Source organism: Hemicordylus capensis, chromosome 1, assembly GCF_027244095.1.
Source record: "Hemicordylus capensis ecotype Gifberg chromosome 1, rHemCap1.1.pri, whole genome shotgun sequence".
NCBI lineage: Eukaryota > Metazoa > Chordata > Lepidosauria > Squamata > Cordylidae > Hemicordylus > Hemicordylus capensis.
In genome coordinates this window covers 280,342,365-280,363,552 of record NC_069657.1, presented here as the reverse complement: position 1 = coordinate 280,363,552, position 21,188 = coordinate 280,342,365, and the positions used below count along the sequence as shown (strand labels likewise).

Sequence of the window (21,188 nt, the reverse complement as noted above, 5' to 3'; positions counted from 1 at the left end):
CATTCTTGACTGCATGGGGCATCTCCATGCTGCTACAAAATAATCCTCTCAGCAATGTGGAGAAAATAATCCGTACAGCAAATCACTGTAGTCATGACCAACCATGTGAAGCAGATGCAATGCAGATGCAGGTCAAAGTGGCCTTCCCATAGTATCTGTTATGTATGAAGCAAGCTCAAGTGACCTGTTCAAAAGTTCTAGTAGCAGATGCTGAAAAAGTATACCTGTAGAGTACATGCTTTTGTTTATGCCGGTGTGTGTGTGTGTGTGTGTGTGTGTGTGTGTGTGTGTGTGTGTGTACACGTGTACACACACAACCTTGATATGCTTATATCCCAATCATACTTGGCCCATATGAACATAGTGTGAAACCTTGGGTAGACAAACTTGCAGCTAATCTGTCAAACCAGGAAATTGACATGCTGGAGCATATCTGGCTGCTTCCTGAGTCCTGTGCTGCTCCAAGAGCAAGAGAGTTCACTCCAGCCTCAGCTCAGCTACCTAGCTGAGCTGTGAACTCTCTATCTCGGAGGAGCAGCAGCAGAAGTTGGGCGGGGCTGAGGGAGCAAGAGAGCGCGAGAGCACGAGGGAGCTAACTCACTATTCCAGCAGCTCAGGGAGTTGCTCTGAGCAATTCTTTGTCTCAGTATATCTGTCGGAAGCAGACTGGCCACACCCTGCTGAAGTCAAGCAGGATGCGGCCAGGTGGAGAGGGAGGGAGCTGACACGGAAACTGGATGCAGCACACTGGAAGGAGGACAGGAGTCTACTCATGAGGAGAACAGGAATTTGGCTGTGAGAGACTGGACTGGATGGCAAGGAATGCAGCCCAGACAGACAGACAGCTTGGAGGGATAAGATGTTTCATTCTTTAAAAAAAAAAGATAAGCTGAGATATTAGGTACCCATACAGGTTAATAAATCAGCCCTGTGCTTTCTGCATACTTTGGCTACTATCTATCTATCTATCTATCTATCTAATTCTCTAAGGCATACCCGTGGCTAATCCCATGCATGGCAACTCTTGCGAGAGTTCCGGCGAGAGAGAGAGTTGTGGGAAGGGCAGCTGCTGCCAAGGGGGGAGGGAGGTTGAGGAGGAGGCAAAGAAAGAAGAGACATTGAGGAACGGCATCCATCACCGCCGAGTCTCCTCGCGAGGAGGGTGGCTGAGTCGGGCCCTAAGAGTGCACTGAGAGCCATTTGTGCAGACTGGAAGGGAAGCCCCAGCTCGGCCATCCTCCTCACGAGGAGACTTGGCAGTGACGGATGCCGTTGCTCAATGTCTGAGGGGAGACGGAGTGAGGGGAGATGACTGGCTGAGGGGGTGAGTGAGTACTACAGAGTACAGGTGCTCTGCATGGGATAAGCTAGTAATATCTATTTGTTGTTGAATGGGGGAAGGTTGGAGAGAGCCTTTCAACAAATTCCTGTTTAGAAAAATAGTCCCTCCCTCCCTAGCAAAAACTGTTTAGTGAATCTGCATGGCCGCAGCTAAGCTTTGTAATGAGGAGACAGTGAACCAAGAGGGCAGGCGATATAACGTTCTAGAGCCTGGGTTTATAATTTATTATATTTATTATAATACCTCCTTGGGCTATTGTCTTGTATCGTTTGAGAACTTGTTATTATTTATTTATTATTTACTATAATTAAAGTTGTGTTTGCTTTTTAGCATTTTCTTACAATTCTTTGCTACTGCCTGGATATCCATATCCCCTGTCAGACAGATGCTTGCTGCCTCTTGCCCCTATAGCAGGAGGAGACTAGGAAAAAAGTTCCCTTTTCCCTCTAATCCCCTTTCTCTCCTTTTATATGTCACCACAAAAAGGTAGAGCCCATAATCAATTCTTGAACATGGGCCCTTTCAGGGCTTGCTACGCACCTGGTTCTGTTTCAAGCTCGAAATGAAATGCAAAACGGCCGAAATATTTCATCAAAGCAGCTGCCAAACTCACACAAGTCGAGCTCTCACAACTCGAAACATTTTGAGTGTTTTGGCCATAGGGAACAATGGGGAATCCTGGAACAAGAAGAATCATATGGGGGTTTGGGGGGAAGGTTAACCAATTGTTTAAAATCACCCACTTGCCCATTTTTTTGTGTCACTTGGTGGTAGGTAGTACCCATCATGCTCTACCACGTGACCCACTTTGGTGTCCCTAGGAGCTACCCATGGGGAGCAATGGGGTGTTTCAGGTTTCCCAATTTTTCCCTGTGACCAGAACAACTGCACTCACAGAGTGCACACACAAGTTTTGCATTGCAATTTGCAATATATTTTGCAACCCTGCCTTGAAAAACAGTACAGAAGCAAACAGTAAAAAAGAATCTGTCCTTCCCAACAGAGAAACACACATTTCAAACACAGTCCAAAAATGGCCAAAAAAGAATCACTGACCCAGAATCCACTGCCAGCCACAGTGCCTGTGCTGCAGTAACAACACTGGCACAAGTTGCTCTCTCTCACACAATTATGTCTCTTTACGTTACTTCCCAGCATTGCAAAAGCTGCCACAGCAGCCTCCTTACTTAGTAGCAAATATATCCAGAAGCTCAACTACAGCAACTTCAGCTACATTTTGACTGAGTACACCTTGCAATGCAGATTGCAGAGCAGACCAGAGCAGTGAGTGAAGCACAGGTTAGTCTCATGGTCAGTCATGGAACTCATCACAGCAATCACCAAGAAATATAACACACAGAGAGAGCTGCCATTTTCCATTTCATGCCACAACACTATCTCACAAACACAACAGGCACCCAACTTGGGAAGGCATCCTAGTTCTGCCTTATCAATTTGAGATCCAGCAAAACCAGATAATTATAGCAGCAATAGCACAGCATATTATACTGAGTGTTGAGAAAAGAAAACCACAAAATCAAACCTTCCTTCCTCCTCTCCTGATATATCTTCTTTAAGAGAGGCACTCTCTAGGGCTCTCTCTGCTTTGCAGTCCTCTTAAATAAATTTTTGAAACTCCCTCCTTTTGTGTTCCCCTCTCTCACCCAGCCAATGGGGTCACAGTTGCCCATGACAACACTTGATTTGTATGATAACAGCCAACCAAGAAGCAAGGAGATCACAAACCAATGGGAAGCCAATGCCAGAAAACCAGTCAGTGGAAAATACAGGCCTCCAAAATGGTGCTTGAAATGTCGAAACATTTTAATCAAAATTGGGTTGTTCTGCTCCAAACTCAAAACAGGCCCTTTATTTAAAGGGTTTCAGTTTCGAGCTCGAAGCACTCAAAATGGCCCATTTCACGTTGAAACATTTTGCAGTTGAAACATTTTGCAATTGAAACATTCTGCACATCCCTAGAGCAATACTGTGCACGGGATCTTTAAAAATACAGACAATGTTCAGGCATGCAAAGCAACCAAAGTCCTGCTGCCCAACAACTTTAAAGGGACACTTTGCTGAGCAACCATACTAACTGTCAAAATGTTTCCTAAGATAATTCTAAGTGAAGATCCTGCATGCCGGGCAACGTGCAAAGATGTGCACTGCAGGTTGCTCAAGGAATTCAATCCTTAGTCTCTCTTTGTGCAAAATACGCATGACACCAACCACACCCTTTCTTGAGGCAAGTCAGGCTTTGCCCATCCAGACCCTTGCGACCCTTGTCTTTCAAATTGCAGCATACTAGAAATGCAACAGAAAACCTGACTTGCTGGTCTCCCACCCCCTCCCAGCACCCAAGTCCCACTGTTGATGGTTTGGCGTGATGGATAGCTACAGACACCAGATTGTGGTGCTATGTGTTGTCTCTTTAATTGACTGGACCGCAGGAAGGTTGTCATGCCCAGGGTTTCTGCAGGTGTGTTCCTTATGCAGCTTTGATGGGACACCCCCCACCTTTGCACAGGCTTGGCACATTGATATTTCTGATAAGTGCGATGATATCACTCCCCCAACAGCCTGGCATATGTTCCCTTTGTGGGGAATGATCTAGTTGTTCAATTTGTTACATTATCGGGGCTTCATATGTTTGTACACAAATCACTCCAGTCTTGAACTGCTGGAGACCTCTTTTGTGGTTCCCCATCTTGTCCTCCCATCCTTTTCTTGGGGATGGACAAAGGGGGCTCATGAGATGCAGCAGAAAGTGGGCATTCACCAATGCGTTTCTTTCCCTTTAAATGCAGGAGCTGCAGGGACATGGCGTCCCTGTTGCCAAACAGTGGCAGGAGGAGAAAGGAGATGGTAGAGGGTGGGGCATCAGCTTCGATAGGCGGCCAGCGAGAAATGCAGCCGCCCTAAAACTGACACATTCCTGGACTAGTCCGAGCCACCCTCTCTATTGTTTGAAGATGAGCTAGAGCAAAAAACCCAGGTTACAGTGACGGCAGCATTTTGACAAAACAATGGCCCTTTGGAACCCAGGGTTTCAGCAGCAAAACTCACTACAAACCAAAGGTTCAAATTCAGGTTTGGGGTCAAAAACAGAGGGTGACAAAACCACAGTTTCACGCATTCGGTTGACCACAAACTTGAACCTCTGGCACATTTACCAATGGTTTGGTGATATGTCCGAACACGGCCACTGTGTTACTCATTCTGTTTACTCAGACATTGCATCTATTCCAGTGCAATACACAGACTACAGTCTTATTCACGGGAAAGTACCATTACATTCAGGACAACTTACTTCTGAGTAAACATGCCGAGGATTTCAGCCACAGTAAAGTCAATATAGACTGGAGCCCTGGGCTGCTAACTGACCAAAAAATGCCGTGGCCTGCTTTTGTATCTTTGACAGCATAAGCACCTGCCTTACCTCAGCTGTGTGCCTGCACTGTTTTTAAGGTCCAATTGTTTGGCTATGTAAAATCATGTTATTTCCAATCAAATGGAACCCTAACAGCATCATTTCCCTGCTTTAAAAAGAAACAAATTCATTTCAACTGTGTCACACTCTTTTCAAGGGCACGGGCTGACCTCCCACTCACACCACCCTCTCAAGGCACAGAAATACAGAGCTAATTGAAAAGCAGCTGCATCCTTCACACTTTCTTTGAGGGTTGCCAGGTCCTCTGAGACTCAGACCCAGGGGGAGAAGCCTAGAAGCTCAAAAGGAGAAGAGCTTGGCACCACCTGGCAATTAAAAGAAATGAACAAACCCTTAAGTCGCTCCTTCTAATGGATCTCCAGTGCAGGATTATCTTCCTCTTTCCAGTCTGTTCTCACTATATACTTATATTGATGCCTGTATCTCAGTTACTTCTGTCCCCCCCACCCCAGAAAGAGATAGAAGCTACAGAAGAATATGCCAGCTATTTACATTTTTGGAGACATTTCAAACAGCCTAAGTGAGAAGGGTGAGAATGGGCCCCATGGAAAATAACTTGAGCCCTATTCAGACATTATGTTGAACATTTGTACAATGAATGAACAGTGTACACAAGTACAGATCTGTTAGTCACATTTTATGACAGGTACAGCAGTACACTTCCTGTCTGTACCATGCATTTGAAGGTCCTGTACTCAGGTTCACTTTTAACATGAACACAGGCATTGTCATTCACACAAATAATGTACAAGTTAGGGATGTGCAAACCGGTTTGAATTCGAACCAGTTTGAATTTGAACCGATTTGGTTCGAAGGTTCAAACTTAGACCAAACAGGGCATTGCATTGGCAATGCCGGTCCGGATTCGAACCAATTGAGCCTGTTCAAGCCTATTCAAAGGTTCTAGAGGCCATTTAGATGTCCTCCATTTTGTGTTACTTGTGTTGCTTGATTTCATTGGCTGAGTTCTTGCTTCCTTGATTGGCCAGATGTGTCTGGCTCTCTGGTAGGCTCTGCACTGTCCCAGTCCTTGAGAACTGGCACCCTAAATTACTTTTAATTTGTTTTTTGGGGTGGGTGAAATAGCTGGAAAGCTTTTCATTCTGCCCTCCCCTTGCCCCGGCTGTGCCTGCCTGCCTGTGCTGTGCCAGCCTGCCACTGGTCTGAAATTACTTCTTTTTTCTCCTGACCAGTGTGTGCAGCAGAAGATCTCCAGGACAATGAGGGGGTAAGTGATTACTTTTTGTTGTCCCCTTTCCCCCCTTTAGTGTTCCTTAAATAGGGCTTCCTTTTGTGTTTGGGTGAGGGGAGGTATATTTTCTGTGTTTTTTCTTTACAGGTTGCTTCTTGTTTTCACAGGCTGTTTCTTGTTTTCACAGGTTCCCCCTTAGTTGCCCCCCCATTGTGTATTTTTTGCATTGTTTTATATTGTATTGTATTGTTGTGGGTGGAGTGGGTGAGTAGGCTTGTTTTAAAAAGGGTTTTCTTTAAATAGGCTTTCTTTTTTAATAAGGTGTCCCCAAATAGCTTTAAAAAAAAAAAGGTTTCCCCAATATGCTTTTTTAAAAAAGGTCCCCCCAAAGGGTTGTTGTTGTTTTTTAATCCCCCTCCATTCCCGAAGAGGCCAGGCCACCTGAAGAGGGGTGAGTGATCATCTGCAGGGAGAGCGGGTCAAGCCCACTCTCCATGCAGAAAACTCTTTCGGATCTGCACACTGATCATGTGTAGAGCTTTACTGTCTCAATATGGGGTATTCTCATCTATATTTGAATGTAGCTATGTACTGGCTTGGGGGTGGAGTCCTAGTTTGTTTGTCTGCTCCTCACTTGCTGTCCTGAATTCAAACTGAGAGGTTCTCCCTCTTTCTGCATAAGATAATGTTAGTCTGTTTATTGTTTTCTTTAGCCTATGTTTTAGTTAGTAATAAATATCAAACTCTTGTTTCTCAGTTAAAGTTGCTTCCTGTACCATTTCTTACTTACAGAGGGTAAGTAATTTCTCTGTAAATCTATTGATGGCAATGAGATCAAAAGCTTTTGCTTTCAGCACTGTGCAGGTGGCTGCCACTGGAAAACCTATTTTGCTCAATACAGAACCATGTCAGCATGCTCTTAAATATATATTAAAGCTGTCATAGGACTTCTTCCTACCTGCCAGACATCATGTAAAGCTATTGTGGGAGGAAGTTTGCAGAGCAATATGAAACAAAGTAGTTTGAATTCTTTCTTGCATCCAACTTTATCTTTCTTTCCATTTTTATAATTTCATTGTCTTTTGTTCTGCTTTGCGGGTGTACAAAGCCATGGATGAGATAATACCTAATTAATGTTTGTTACATGCATTGAAAACCTGGGATTGAAAGCTCTAGTACATGCTTTTGGTACAACCTAATAACAAATGACTACAGCATAGTAATTTCTGGCTCATTAATTTGCCATCTAATCTGAAATCTCTATGGGTAATTTGAAAGAACATTTGAAGCAGCTTGTTTTACTACCAGTTGTTTGTTTTAAGAGCATATTGTTCTCTGGTTTTTGGAAACAAAGAAGCCAGAACAAAGCTAAACCACTGGAACATAGACACTTCGGTGTTAAAGAAAACCAATTATGGCACCAGTCAGTTGCTTTGAAAAAGGAAATTTTAAAGCAAAACAGATTGCGGGCAGACATAAAATAGCCTTTTAAAAAAAATTCAATGGCATTTGAAGTTTTGTGAAATTTGGTGGCATTCAGTGAGACATTACACTATGACACTTATTAAGAACTTTCTGTGTTCAGGGCATAGCTATAATTGAACAAGGTGGGATAAATGTCAGTGGGTCCCTGAGGGAGGGAGGCGGGGCCTGCCACCTTGCTCTTCTCCTCCCACCTCCCTGACTGTCCCAGAGGGCAGGGGACCACCTTGTCCCAGGGCCTACTCCAGTCTTGCTATGCTCTTAATGTTTGGCCATTATCCCACATACAAGGTCAGTGCATAGGCAGGTTGATATGGGAGCAGGTCCCAAGCAATATAGGGCTTTAAAGGCCTGTACCTGCACTTTGAATGGTATTTGGAAACAGACTGGAAGCCATTAAAATTCTTTCAGCACTGGTAAAATATGTTCTCAATATCCATGCGTACTCTTGCAGTTGTATTTTGGGCTGACTGCAGTTTCCAAACAAAGGCAGCCCCATGGAATCCTGAGAGCTACCAGAGCATGGCTAACTGTGGACAAGATAGCACGCATTTTCAATGATACACTTGGTACATCGGGTGCACCAGGGCGCTTTCCAGTTTAGCCGCTCAACAGTGGCAAAATGCTTCCAGGTAAATCGCATTCAAAACATAAATAGCAAAGCTACTAACAGGAGGAGCAGTCTCGTGAAAACTAACAACCCCCCAAAACAGCAACTTCTTTACGCCAGGATCAGGTGGGTCCTCCTTGCATGCCTGCCAGCATCTCCTGCCCCTTCCCACCGCGGGAAGGAGGACCCACCCGATCCCGGGAAGGTGAGATGAAACTCGGGCAGCAAGGAGCTGGCGGCAACCCGGTCCCAGGCAGGCTTACTCAGAAATAAGTTTGACCAAGTTCATTAGGGGTTATCCCCAGGAAAGGGGAGGAGATTGTCATCCATCCATGCCTATGTAGCTAAAGCTGCATGTATGCACTTACATGGGCGTAGGCTCTATTGACCAGAATGGGATTTACTTCTGAGTAAGCCCAGGATTGATCTGCGACTCCCCTACTCTTCTGGTGGTAAGAGCTGAGAGAGAAATCAGAAGGGGTCTGGGGGCAGCTGCAACAAAACTATCAAATTAATTCAGTTCTCTCCATTTCCATGGGGAAAGTTTTTCTTTTGCTGCAGCAGCTGAAGCTCTCGCAGCTCTCTCTTGTCCTCGTCTGTGGCCCGCCTCCTACTTTTGCAAACAATTTCTAAGTAACTTCCCAAGCCCCACCAAACCTCCTTGCAACAGATGTGACGGGACTGGAACTGGTAGGAAAAGTCTCCAGCAGAGCGGTCAGCTCAGCAAGCATTGAGAGGAGTAGCGAGGCTGGCGTCTGCCGCTGCAACCCCCTAGCCCCTCCACCCCGCATCTGAAGTCAGGGGGCGTGTCTGGGGCTGTGCTCAGGGCCCCTGATTGGTGGGCGGCCTGGGTTCTTTGAACCCTTTCGCCCAGTGGTGGCTCTGCCCCTGACACAGACACTTTGAGCTTCAGAAGAGGAAACTTCTCTAAAATGAGGAGTTTGGTGAAAAGAAAACTGAAAGGGAAAATCAAGAGAGTCACTTCACTCCAGAATGCATGGAGTTTGTTTAAATAGAAGCCGAGGTACAATGTATACCAAAAGGGAGGAAAGGTACCACCAAGTCTGGGAGGATGCCAGCATGGCTAACAGGTAAAGTCAAGGTAGCTATAAAGAGGAAGAAAACATCCTTCACAAATTGCAAGGCCTGCCCAAGTGAAGAGAACAGAAAGGAACATAAACTCTGGCAAAAGAAATGCAAGGTGACAATAAGGGAGGTGAAAAGGGAGTCGGAGGAACATTTAGCTAAAAGCATCAAGGGGAATAACAATAAATACATCTGAAGTGGGAAACCTGCCAGGGAGGCAGTTGGTCCATTAGATGATGAGGGGGTGAAAGGGATTATTAAGGAGGATATGGAGACTACAGAGAAGCTAAATGTGTTCTTTGCATTTGTCTTAAGGGCAGAGGATACCGAGTGTAAACCTGTGCCTGAACCGAGCTTCTCAGGGACAGAAGCTAAAGAACTGAGTCAGACAGAAGTGACGGGAAATGATGTTTTGGAGTCTTCTAGAGCCTTCAGAGTCAGCTGGCATATAAATTAGATAGATAGATAGATAGCTCAATCAATCAATCAATCAAGTTCTGAAATGTCTTGAAAAATTAAAAAGTAACAAATTGCCAGTGCCAGGTTATTCACCCGAGAGAAATTGCCGGCCTCCTTGAAAAAATATGTCACTTATCCCTACAATCAGGCTCTGTACCAGAAGCTTGGAAGATAGCCAATTTCACACTGATTTTCAAAAGGGATCCAGGGGGGATCTGGGAAATTAAGGCCGGTTTGCTTAACATCTGTGGTGAGCAAACTAATGGAAAGCATTCTCAAAAATAAAATTGTTAAGCATATAAAAGAACAGGCCTTGTTGAAGGAAAACCAGCATGGTTTCTGCAAAGGTAAATCTTGCCTCACCAACCTTTTGTTCTTTGAGAGTGTCAACAGGCATTTGCATAAAGGTGATCCAGCTGACACAGTATATTTGGATTTTCAAAAAGCTTTTGACAAGGTTCTGCATCAAAGACTCCTGAGGAAACGTAGCAGTTATGGGATAAGGGGACAGGTTCATGTGTGGATTGATAACGAGCCATACAAAGACAGGCAACAACCCACACCACTTCTCCAGCAGCATCAAATAATTGTTTGCTGACAGTTTTTCAGTCTAGAGGAAACTACTTCCCAATATAACATTTCATTTATCTAGTTCACATATATTATGAAGAAAGCCTGATGATTTTCAAGGGGAAACTTTTTTTTAAAGGATGATCCTCCAATCTCAGCCTTGGAAAATTCAATTTCTGTCTGTGCTAGCAAAACTTGTAGCAGCAGAAGCACCTCATGGGCAGCAGGTGCATCCGTCATATTGCATAACACTGGATGTAATGTCATGGAGACGTTCTGATAAGACTGAGAAAATAAGTTGGCACTGACATTTCATCACAGAGGCATGTCAGCACGGCTAGCTCTCAAAAAGGAATCATTTGAACCTACATTCTGTGACAGGCACCATGGCTTAGTCAAGGGACAAGGAGAGAAGTTAAAAGCTCTCATTGGGAGAGAAGCAAATGCTGAAGGCTGAACAAAACATGATGCTGATGTAAAGGTCTCATACAATTGATAGCCAATGACACAATCTGGTTAAGGCTACACACCATGCTACCACAACTGCATCCAATTCCTATCTACCAGCTGGAGAGGCCAAGCATGTGTATCAAGCAGAGGGCCCAATGTCCAAACTGAAGGTGGTTCTACATAAGGCTACCTCCATGTTCAGAGGCAGAATGCCTCCAAATACCAGTTCCAGGGGAGCAACAGCCGGAGAGGGGGCATGCTTTAATCTCCTGGATGTGTGGCTTCCCAAGGCATCTGTCTGGTGGGTCACTGTGGGAAACAGGATTCTGGACTAGATAGGCCTTGGGCCTGATCCAGCTGTTGGAATTTAACGGACTTTGCGCTGTCTCTTGTCTCAGACAGTGGGGGACAGACTAGTGAGTCAGAGGGCTAGAGGGTCAAGACATTGGTCATCCCTTCTCTACTGCTCTGACACTATCCCTTTGGATATGTAGATTGCTAATCTCAGGGACTAACTTCCTTCCAGCAGCTTTCTCCTTTCTCTCTCTCTCTCTCTTCCCTACCTGCCCTTCTATCTTGCAACATGCAAGCTCCTCTCCCTGCACCATGTGTGCAGAAAAGATGCAGAATCCATCTGCATCCAGCTAGATAGATAGATTAGAGATCCTAACTCCTCACTTTCCTATCTAGAATGGAGTTCCTTAATAAATGCCTTATATATTGATTTGAAACTATGAATTGTCTCCAAATTACTTTACTCTCAGCATACACACATGCCTAAGTAAATTCCGCTGTGTTGTGCCTCTGTGCACTCTGCTATAATGAAAAAGGGATTCTCTTACCACAGAGAATTTCCAACACCAGCAAGGTTTTTTCTTATTGTTTTATGTTCTTGCGGCACTGGACTGATATGGGAGGGCAGATGGTATGAAAGCATCCAAAGGATTTGAGCCTAGTTGCTCCAGCAATACGCTTATTGATTGGATTTATGGCAAAGTATAGAGCAGGGAAATGACTTGATTAGCAAGCCAGAGGTTGCCGGTTCGAATCCCCACTGGTATGTTTCCCAGACTATGGAAAACACCTATATTGGGCAACAGAGATATAGAAAGATGCTGAAAGGCATCATCTCATACTGTGTGGGAGATGGCAATGGTAAACCCCTCCTGTATTCTACGAAAGACAACCACAGGGCTTTGTGGGCACCAGGAGACGACATCGACTTGATGGAACACTTTACCTTTACAGATTAAGACCCAAGGACTTGGTTGACTCATTAACACCACTAAACTCTTGACCAGTAAACTTCCACCCCACAAATTACTTTTCAATATACTGTACTATGGGAGAAGAATATCATTTTGTTATCTTTTTATTCATATAAGGACAAACAGTGGCGGAGCGTGACCGCTGGCGGCCCGTGTGTGGCCGTGGCGGCGGCCCCGTTCACCTCACCCCCCCGCGTCTGACATCAGACACGGGGCTAGCCACACCCCCGCATCTGACGTCAGATGCGGGGGGCGTGGTCTGGCTCCTGAACAGAGCCACAAGTCTCCGTTTGGCAGCAGATGGAGTCTGCAGCCCCTTTGGGAGCTAAAAGAAGGCTGGCGCTGCGTTCACAGCACAGCCAGGAGCAGCTCTTCCCTGGGAAGAGCCACTCCTGGCCGGCGCTACGAACGCAGCACCAGACTTCGTTCAGCTCCCGAAGGGGCCGCGCGGCCCCTGCAGGAGCTACCTAGGCTGATGCTGCATTCGCAGTGCTCCTGGCCACACCGCAAATGCAGCGGCCATTTAACTCTCAAACGGGGGCCACGCAGCCACCTCTGGAGAGCTAAACCAGCACCCCCGCATCTGACGTCAGATGTGGGGGTGTGTTGGGGCTGTGAGGCGTGACCCCTGATTGGGCATGGCCCGGGTTCTCAGAACCTGTTGGCCCAATGGTGGCTCCGCCTCTGAGGACAAAAATCCACACACCCTGCCATCCATTCTATGGAGCGACCAACGGAGGAATAACGGTATGCACTTCACTTAAGAAATAAACTGAGCTGTTCACAAAGAACATTAAAAACAAGTTATTTTGGGAATCTATGAAGAATGTCACTAACTTTGCAGGAAAGGTAGGAATTTTCTAATCGCTTTGGGTTTAATTTATGCTGTCAGGCTTTGGAAACTACTAAATGCAATTAGTCGGCAACTTCTTGTTGCTATTCTGGTTTCATCTTCCAGTAAGGATGTGAGAGCAAAATCCAGAATGTACATATTTGTAAGACATGGAACAATCTAGCCAGAGTCCCCGGCTTCAGCAGGAGTGAATTAAGAACACTCTGATGGATCAATCTGATGGATTTGGAAGTAACAGGTGTGTGTTCCTTGGGCCTTTTATACATTAACTCTTTCTCATCAAAATCAATGGCACTGTAAACTCTGGCTGGAATTAAAACATGTTAGGCAGGCTGGAAACCTATCTTGGAATACCAATACAATTGTGGTTCCCTTTTATATGTTGTACTGAAGTCCTTCCTCCTAGTGATGCATATATTCCCAATTCACTATTGCTACTGTAACTTTTCTGCCCTTTTTATTGTTCTTGAACCTACAACTATTATTTGTTTGATAGCACTTTAATGCAAAAAAACAAAAACAAAACCCCAACAACCTTTCTTGCATTATTGTCATTATTTTTGTATTTCTTACTTTTCAACATTTAGGGGTGTGTGTGCAGACATATTTAATTTTACTTTTTCTCGTTATCTCCTGGTGACTATAGAAAGCAATGCTGCTGGGGACATTTTTAAAATCTCTAGGAATTGCATCAATCAAACCTGGGGATACGTCCTGTGGAAATGATACAGTAAAACCAATATTCTGCAGCAGTTCCATGCTTGATTGTCTCGGATATTAGCTATTTGTGATAAAAACAGGTTGGCCTATTTGGGTGAATATTTGGTGACTAAGTATTTTTGCTTTTGAAAAGGGTGCAAAAATGTTTCCAGTTTCGACTCTGAACATTGGCCTTGATCCAGAGAAGCCCATGGCTCTTTCCTTGCTATTTCCGGTGCTACCCGCCCCGACTTTCCCCAGCAGTCCTCCCACAGCTCTGCAAGTGCCATATGACAAGCTGCTTTTTAAACCTCTCCTGTGTAGAAAGCAGCTTCCTATAAAGAGAAAATGAGCAGGTGGCAGTTCACAATAGGAACAAATCTTGGTGGGCATATGCAAGCCCATTATGCATAAGAGGCTTCTCAGGTGGCAATTCAGCAGGTACAGCATTAGACACCTCACTGTCTGCTTATTGATTTAAACAATGAGAGCAAATGAGTCAATTATGCATCTCCTTCCCCCCCCCCCCGCCGCCCACTTCTTGGTACCACCTAATAATCTGGCAAGGAAGAAGTTGCAGCTGCAAAGTGCTGATTAGCTGTCAGCAGCACCTCTGAGGACCTTCTTATTTCTGCTTCACCAAATGCCTGGACCTTTTGCCACCTCATCCAGGTCTGACCACAAGCTCAGATATTGTGCTGATGCTGGGTGTTAGTTCTCTTCCATTTCAGGTGTTAGTGAATTCACTCTCTGCCTTAAAAAATAAGAATTGCAGAGTAAGGCTTAGTCCAAACAAAAGAAGTTGTTCCATAGAGAGATAGGGGAGGGCATGCTAAAGCCCACTGATTTCTCAAACACTATGACAGATTGAAGTCTTTGTCTCTAGTCCGGTGATAGCTACACCACTGCATCCATGTCCCGATGCTGGCCACACCCTCTGACACCAACACATGTGGAGTGCGGTGTTGTAGGGGCCAATTTCCAACTCTTGCCCACTCCAGTCTTGCTACAACCCTGCAAGTAATAAGAGAGCTGGTCTTGTAGTAGCAAGCATGAATTGTCCAGTTTGCTAAGCAGGTTCCACCCTGGTTTGCATTTGAATGAGAGACATGCTCTGTAAGATCTTCCCCTTAGGGCTGTTTTGGGAAGAGCACCTGCATGCTTGGATGCAGAAGGTTCCAACTCCCCCCCCCCCCGGCATCTATGGAAGGACAGTTGCTCTTGTAATAGCAAGCATGAATTGTCCCCTTTGTTAAGCAGGGTCCACCCTGGTTTGCATTTGAATGGGAGACATGCTCTATAAGATCTTCCCCTTATAGGATGAGGCTGCTCTGGGAACAGCACCTGCATGCTTGCATGCAGAAGGTTCCAAGTTCCCTCCCCGGCATCTCCAAGATATGGCTGAGAGAGACTTTTGCCTACAACCTTGGAGAAGCTGCTGCCAGTTTGGATAGACAGTACTGAGCTAGATGGACCAATGGCCTGACTTAGTATAAGGCAGCATTTTATGTTCCTATGTTCCTAATATGTAAAGAAGATTAGTTATATGGACCCTGTGATCCTCTTCTGGCACCTTATGTTCAGCCAGCAATGAATTAGCCTAGGAGGTGATTCTCACGATCTACCAAAAGTGGGCGAAGGGAGCCTAGCCCGCTTTTGGAGGATCGTTTGCTGCAACGGGAGCCGCCCTCCTAAATCCCCATCCCCTTAGCTGAGGTTACTGGAGCAAGCGCTCCGTTAACCCTGTCTTCCTGACTGTGTTTTGTTGAGGCGTGGCTCTGCGGCGCGGCAACACATGAGGAGACCCCCGCCGGGAGGCGGAAACAAGCCTCCCGACCCTGGGGGTCTCTCCAGGATGCCTCACATGTTCACGCGGGGCATCCTGGAACTTCCGGGGGCCACAAGGCCTCCAATCCTCACAGCCCCCGCCAGCTCCATGATGGAGCCAACAGTCATGTGGGTGGCCAATCCAGCCGCCCAGGGCTGCATGGGGATCGCCTGTGGGGATAGCGGTCTCAGACCACTCTCCCCGCAAACCCCCTTACGGTGAGTCTCACTGATCGTGAGACTCACCTCTAGGGCTTTTCACTTGCTGCACTTGAAATTATTATTATTATGTTGTTGTTTACACAGCCAGACAGGTGTTATTGACTGGTTTGTTTTATCCAGACATCGAGTCCTTCCCAAGGACCTGGGATGGCTGAATTTCATTATCAGTGTTGTTGCTGTTATTATTATAGATATCGTCGCAGAATATAGGCTGTTCCCAGTAAAGCTGCTTTTTGTAATTGGCTGATGGTGATTTCTGTGGCCCCTATGGTGTTGAGGTGCTCTTCAAGTTGTTTTGGAATTGCACCGAGGGTGCCAGTTACCACTGGAATTATTTTGGTCTTCTTATGAATCTTCTCGTGTCTGCTAGCCTTTGTTCTGTTATTTCTGTATCTGGATGCTTCTCTTTCCAAATTTGGTACATTCTTTTTAAATAACCTCTTTTAGTTGGACTAGACTTGTAGTAGCTGATCATTATTTCCTTGTTGGCATTTTTCATATATTTTTTCCGGTTAAATGATGTTTCTTCCAGTAACCTTGCAGTCTCCAGCCCTGGTTGCTCAACTGAAAATCCTGAGTCCTGTAGCCCACTTGCCACCAGATGTCCAGGGACTTCAGCACCTGGCGCGGTCCTTGTTGACCTGGGTGACAACTGATCCGGTATAGATTTATTAAAGTTACATCTCACCATATTGTTGATGGGAGAGCTGTAGTTGTTGTTGTTGTTATGGTTGCTATACTGCCCTTCCAAAAATGACTCAGGGCGGTTTACACAGAGAAATAGAAAACAAATAAGATGGAACCCTGTCCCCAAAGGGCTCACAATCTAAAAAGAAACCTAAGATAGACACCAGCAATAGTCACTGGAGGTACTGTGCTGGGGGTGGAAAGGGCCAGTTACTCTCCCCCTGCTAAATAAAGAGAATCACCACATTAAAAGTGGCCTCTTTGCCAAGTTAGCAGGGGCTAACTAAATTGCCGTTGTTTCCCATATACCAGTGTTAATCCATCTGAGGTGCAGCATTTTTCTAACTTCACTAAACTGCAGGCCTGGCTGAAAGCAAAGAATGCCTCAGAATTGTCAGATCTTTGCATAGGTTGCCTATGATGCATTCTTACAGGTCAGATCTTCAGAGGAGAGCTGGTCTTGTGGTAGCAAGCATGACTTGTCTTCTTAGCTAAGCAGGGTCTGCCCTGGTTGCATATGAATGGGAGACTTGATGTGTGAGCACTGTAAGAGATTCTCCTCAGGGGATAGAGCCATTCTGGGAAGAACAGAAGGTTTCAAGTTCCCTCTCTGGCTTCTCCAAGATAGGCCTGAGAGAGAATCCTGCCTACAACTTTGAAGAAGCTGCTGCCAGTCTGTGTAGACAATACTGAGCTAGATAGACCAATGGTCTGACTCAGTATATGGCAGCTTCCTATGTTCCTATGTTCCTTCTTCTGGACACACATAGGGACAAAAAGGGCCTTGGTTTACATGTTTAATCCTGGAAGTGGCTCCTTTTTGACTAAAAGCAGTTCTAGGGGGCCCAGCGCAGATTGGGACTTCAACACAGAGGGAATGGTTAACCTTCCCTCCTGTACAATTTGGGCCCTTCCGCTGTTTTTGAGCTACAACTCCCATGATCCCCAGCCATGGTGGCCAATAGTCAGGAATAATAGAAGTTGTAGTCCAGCATCAGCAGGAGGGTTGGAGCTGTGCAGTACTGGGTTAATCCTTTATCTCAATATTTTCCTGCCAGATATCACCCTCACCCAAAACTGCTCTTTGCCCCTGAAGCAGCTATTTGCAGCAAATAGGTCACAGGGTGTGAATTCCAGGCAGTCAGGAGCTTTGTCACTTTAAGGAATTAACTAACCACTGTGAACCTGTCTTATGAGGCACTTTTCAAGAGCAGCCAAATATGTACAAAATCTATTCAAAGATCTTTCTCAAATTTGTGTTCTTGGACTTTTTACATTTGGCGAGCTACAAAAGAGTTGAGGAAGAATAGTGAGTCAGTGGCTGTGAGAGAACTCAACACCCGAGCCCCACAGAAATTATTACTGGCTCTGGCGTTTGGTAAAGTGACCTTTAAGTAGCCGTGTTATGGAAGTCAGGGCTAATGTCAGCAGCTAAAATGAAGGGCAGCTGTTAGGAGCTCAGGACCCACAGAAGGGCCCTAGGGGTTGAGCTATAATAGGATGGACAGGTTCAAAGAGCCTGATCCACCCAGCTCTTGGAGGCCACCTGACTTTCCTCTCCCCCTGAAGTTCATTTCCCAACTGTGTTCATTGCTGGGTGCACGTTTTGTTCATTTGCTGCCTTGCTGGGATTGAGTATGGAGAGCTCGCATGCAGAGGTGTAATCGGGGTGGGGGGGAGGCAGGGCACGTGCCCTAGGCGCCACTTGGTGGGGGGCACACAAAAGTGCCGTGACACACACACCCCGCTCCACAGAATTTATCTTCAGGGTGGCAGCAGCTGTGCGGCGTCCCCCCAGCAAGTGCTAGCCTCCGGCTGGCTGGGTGCCCTCATTGCCTGCAGCACTGGCCACATGATGAACCTCCTCCGGGGCTGGCACTCCCCGCCCCCTCCACTCGCTCATGCGTGAGTTGACCTGCTCTCCTCGTCGCCTCGCATGCACGTGCATTTGTCTGAGGCGACGAGAGAGAGAGTGTCTGTTGTGTGCTTGCTGGGGCTCCCGCATGAGGACAAGGAAGAAAGAGACGGAGGATCTGCTGCTTTTGGGCCCAAACCAGCAAACATCATCATCATCATCATCATCATCATCATCATCATCATCATCGCGAAGCACAATAAAGTGTTCATAAAGGAGGACAAGGGGTGTGTGTGCGTGTGTGTTTTCAATTATTATAATTAATGTCTTATTTAAAATTATGCTGGGGTGGTGTGGTGGGCTTGCAACGGGCTTCAAGTTCTTCTTGGCTGGGTAGGTGGTGGCGTGGCCGGGGGGTAGGGGCGAGTTGGAAGAGGCGGTGAGTTGGCAGAGGCAGCAGGATGGCCCACGCTGCGCCTGGGTGGCAGGCAGAGAGCAGCCTCCCCCTCCTCCTGCCTTTTCCCCCTGCCCCTTGCAGGTCGCCGGGCGGGCGGGTCCGCAACCCGAACCCTCCTCGTCACCTGGGCAGCAGGCAGAGAGCAGCCAGCCTCGCCCTCTTCCAGCTGCCCTTCCCCCTGGGCCGCCGCGGCGCCACGTGCCCTTGCAGCCATCCTTGCTGCCGCCTACACCCCGGCCCCGGAGTTGTGTGCCCTGGCTGGCTGGTGGCTGCAATGGCGGCCCGCGGGTCGTGATTTGCATTTGTTGTCTCCTTCCAACCGCGGCGACGAGAGAGGGCCTGCAGCAGGAGGCAGCCGCCCACCTGCTGCTACCGCGCGGCCGAGGCGAGGGGATGGCTGTGGGTGTGTGTGAGTCGCCTCAGTCCCGAGTTTGGAAAGCGGAGCCTTTTGTTGCCGAGACGGAAGCTTCTCTGCCACTCCAAAAGTGGGAGCTTGGCCCCTTCATCTCCTCTCTCCCCATGTCCGTGTTGTTGGCTTGCTGATAGACTGGGAAGACACACGCCAGCCACCTGCACAGCCTCACTTTGAGTAGGAACAACAAGGGAGTCAAGCGGGGGCGATTCCAGCCTTGCTGGAGAAGGAGCCACACCCACGCAGCCAGCCATTCACCATCACAATGCCATTGCCAAAACACCCCACCCCACCCCCACGCCAAGCTCTTCATCGGTGCTAGGAAGAATCACGTGGCCACACACACACACTCCCCTCCGCTGCCGATTCCTAAGGATTTTTCCTCAAGGCAAAGCTAAAGGTTCCCAGTTTCATTTTCTTCCATATGCTACAGTCTCAGTCGCTGCAGAGGTCCTTCTCTGAAAGGAGTCTCCCTTGTTTTTCCCCTGCTTGGGGGAGGGGGTTGTGAGCGGGGAGGGCTGCAAATGTGCTTGGCTGTGGCCAGGGATGACTTCGTCTTGGGTGGGGGGCAAGGCGTGTGTGAGTGTTGCCGGCGTGGGAAGCAAGACCTCAGGGAGATCAGGGAGTGGGAGGCATGCTGTCTGTGTGAGAGAGACCGACCCATACCAGATGGGGGCGCAAAAGGAAGCTCCTTTATTGGTGGCTCCCGGAAACTGCTGCCCATTTCAAAAGGGAGGGTGCTTTCGTGACACCCCCCAACTCTGCCAAATGCAGTATTTCGGGGACCCTCTGTTAGCCGTCTGGCTAAGGAAGGAGGATTCCCCTCGCCTTGTGCGTCCTGTGGCTGTGGGCTTTTGAATCCAGCCGTGTGCTATCAAGAGCGAGACAAAAGTGTCTCCCCAGCGCTTTGCAGCCCTCAGACCCAGTGATTTCCCTGGCGTTTGGAGGAGCTGGTGTCGGGTGTCAATCGCAGGTTGAATCAAACGTTTGGCATCGGCACTGGAGTGGGGGTTGGGGAGAGAGCAGATCTTTTATTTTATTTTAAAGTTGAAAAAAGCAGGGTATGGGGTGGAGAGCAGCAGAGAGGGAGAGGGAGACTTGTGTGCCTTGTGAAACGTAACACACGTGACTCGGCAAAACAGAGTTCTGAGGAGAGTTTGTCTGTCCATATTGAATAACCCCAATGTTCAACTTTTGGAAGGAGAGCATCTCTCACTTTTAAAAAGCCCTTCTATATTATGTGTGTGTGAGTGAAAGAGAGTTTTGATTGGGAACTTTGCATGGATGTGTGAGGTACTGAGGAGGGGGATTGGAGCCGTGTTTTCCCTATGGCTTCTTCCATTTCAGTAGGGGTGCATGAAGCAAAGCTATTTGTTTTTAGGACCCTATTTGAGAAAAATCTGCACTCGTTTCTTACACAAAATCCCTATGGCACTTACTGTCAAAATAATAGAGTGGTGGTAATTATAAGGAGATCCAGGGGCTGCCACCAAAAGGACTCTTGGTCCCATGCTGTGAACCGCCCTGAGCCATTTTGGAAGGGCGGTATATAAATATAATAATAAATAATAAATCCCTTGTGTTACTTGCTTGCTGAGAACTTCCAGTTCACAGGAGCCCTTCTGATAGTCAAATCTGCTTCTTTTCAACTTAGCAGTCAACAAACTGAAGTTTTGATGCATGTAATTTCCCAAGTAGCTGAAGAAATATAGTAGTGTGGCCAACAGTCAGTGGAGCTCCAAGGGGCTTGGCAGTCCTTTAGTATTCCTGTGATTATGAGAATGCAACCAGAGACAGCACTATATGTTCAAAGAAAAATGAAAAGTTGCACATTATCCTTGCAACCAATTCCTAAATGTCTTCCATGGAGTAAATTTCTGTTCAGTTTGCTAGAATTTCTTGCAAATATTTGAGAATTGTACCCTTAGTAGTGTTCTGAGGGAGATCTGTAAAAGCTGGACTGGAGAAACTGTATCTGCCTAACCTTGCCGTGTGTGTGTGTGCGCGCGCGCGCGCACACGCACGCATGCACACGTATGTATATGTGTGTCTGTCTGTCTCTCTCTCTCTCTATACATATATATAATATTTGAGAGAGAGTGTGAGTGTGTGCAGTGAAAGGAAGGGAGAGTCAAAGAGAGAGAAAGAGGCAGGCAGGCAGTGAAGAAAGAAAGAAAGAGTGCAGAAAAAGGAAGGAGAGAGGGAGGGGGGATAGAGTGAAGGAAGGAAGAAAAGAGAAGGAAGGGATTTGTTTGGATTTGGTGAG

At 46.7% G+C, this 21,188-nt stretch overlaps 1 protein-coding gene across 3 annotated transcripts in view; it reads left to right on the top strand.

Moving 5' to 3' along the window:
* Positions 1-21,188, top strand: part of C1H2orf50 (chromosome 1 C2orf50 homolog) — a 127,166-nt gene that overhangs the window by 32,298 nt on the left and 73,680 nt on the right. For 2 of the 3 annotated variants that reach the window (XM_053285641.1, XM_053285640.1), the window contains exon 2: positions 5,987-6,021. In XM_053285641.1, the coding sequence (XP_053141616.1) occupies positions 6,014-6,021 (8 nt within the window). In that variant the 5' untranslated portion in view covers positions 5,987-6,013. Of the gene's footprint in view, positions 1-5,986; positions 6,022-6,742; positions 6,781-21,188 lie in introns of all 3 variants that reach the window. The other variant, XM_053285642.1, reaches the window with a different exon arrangement.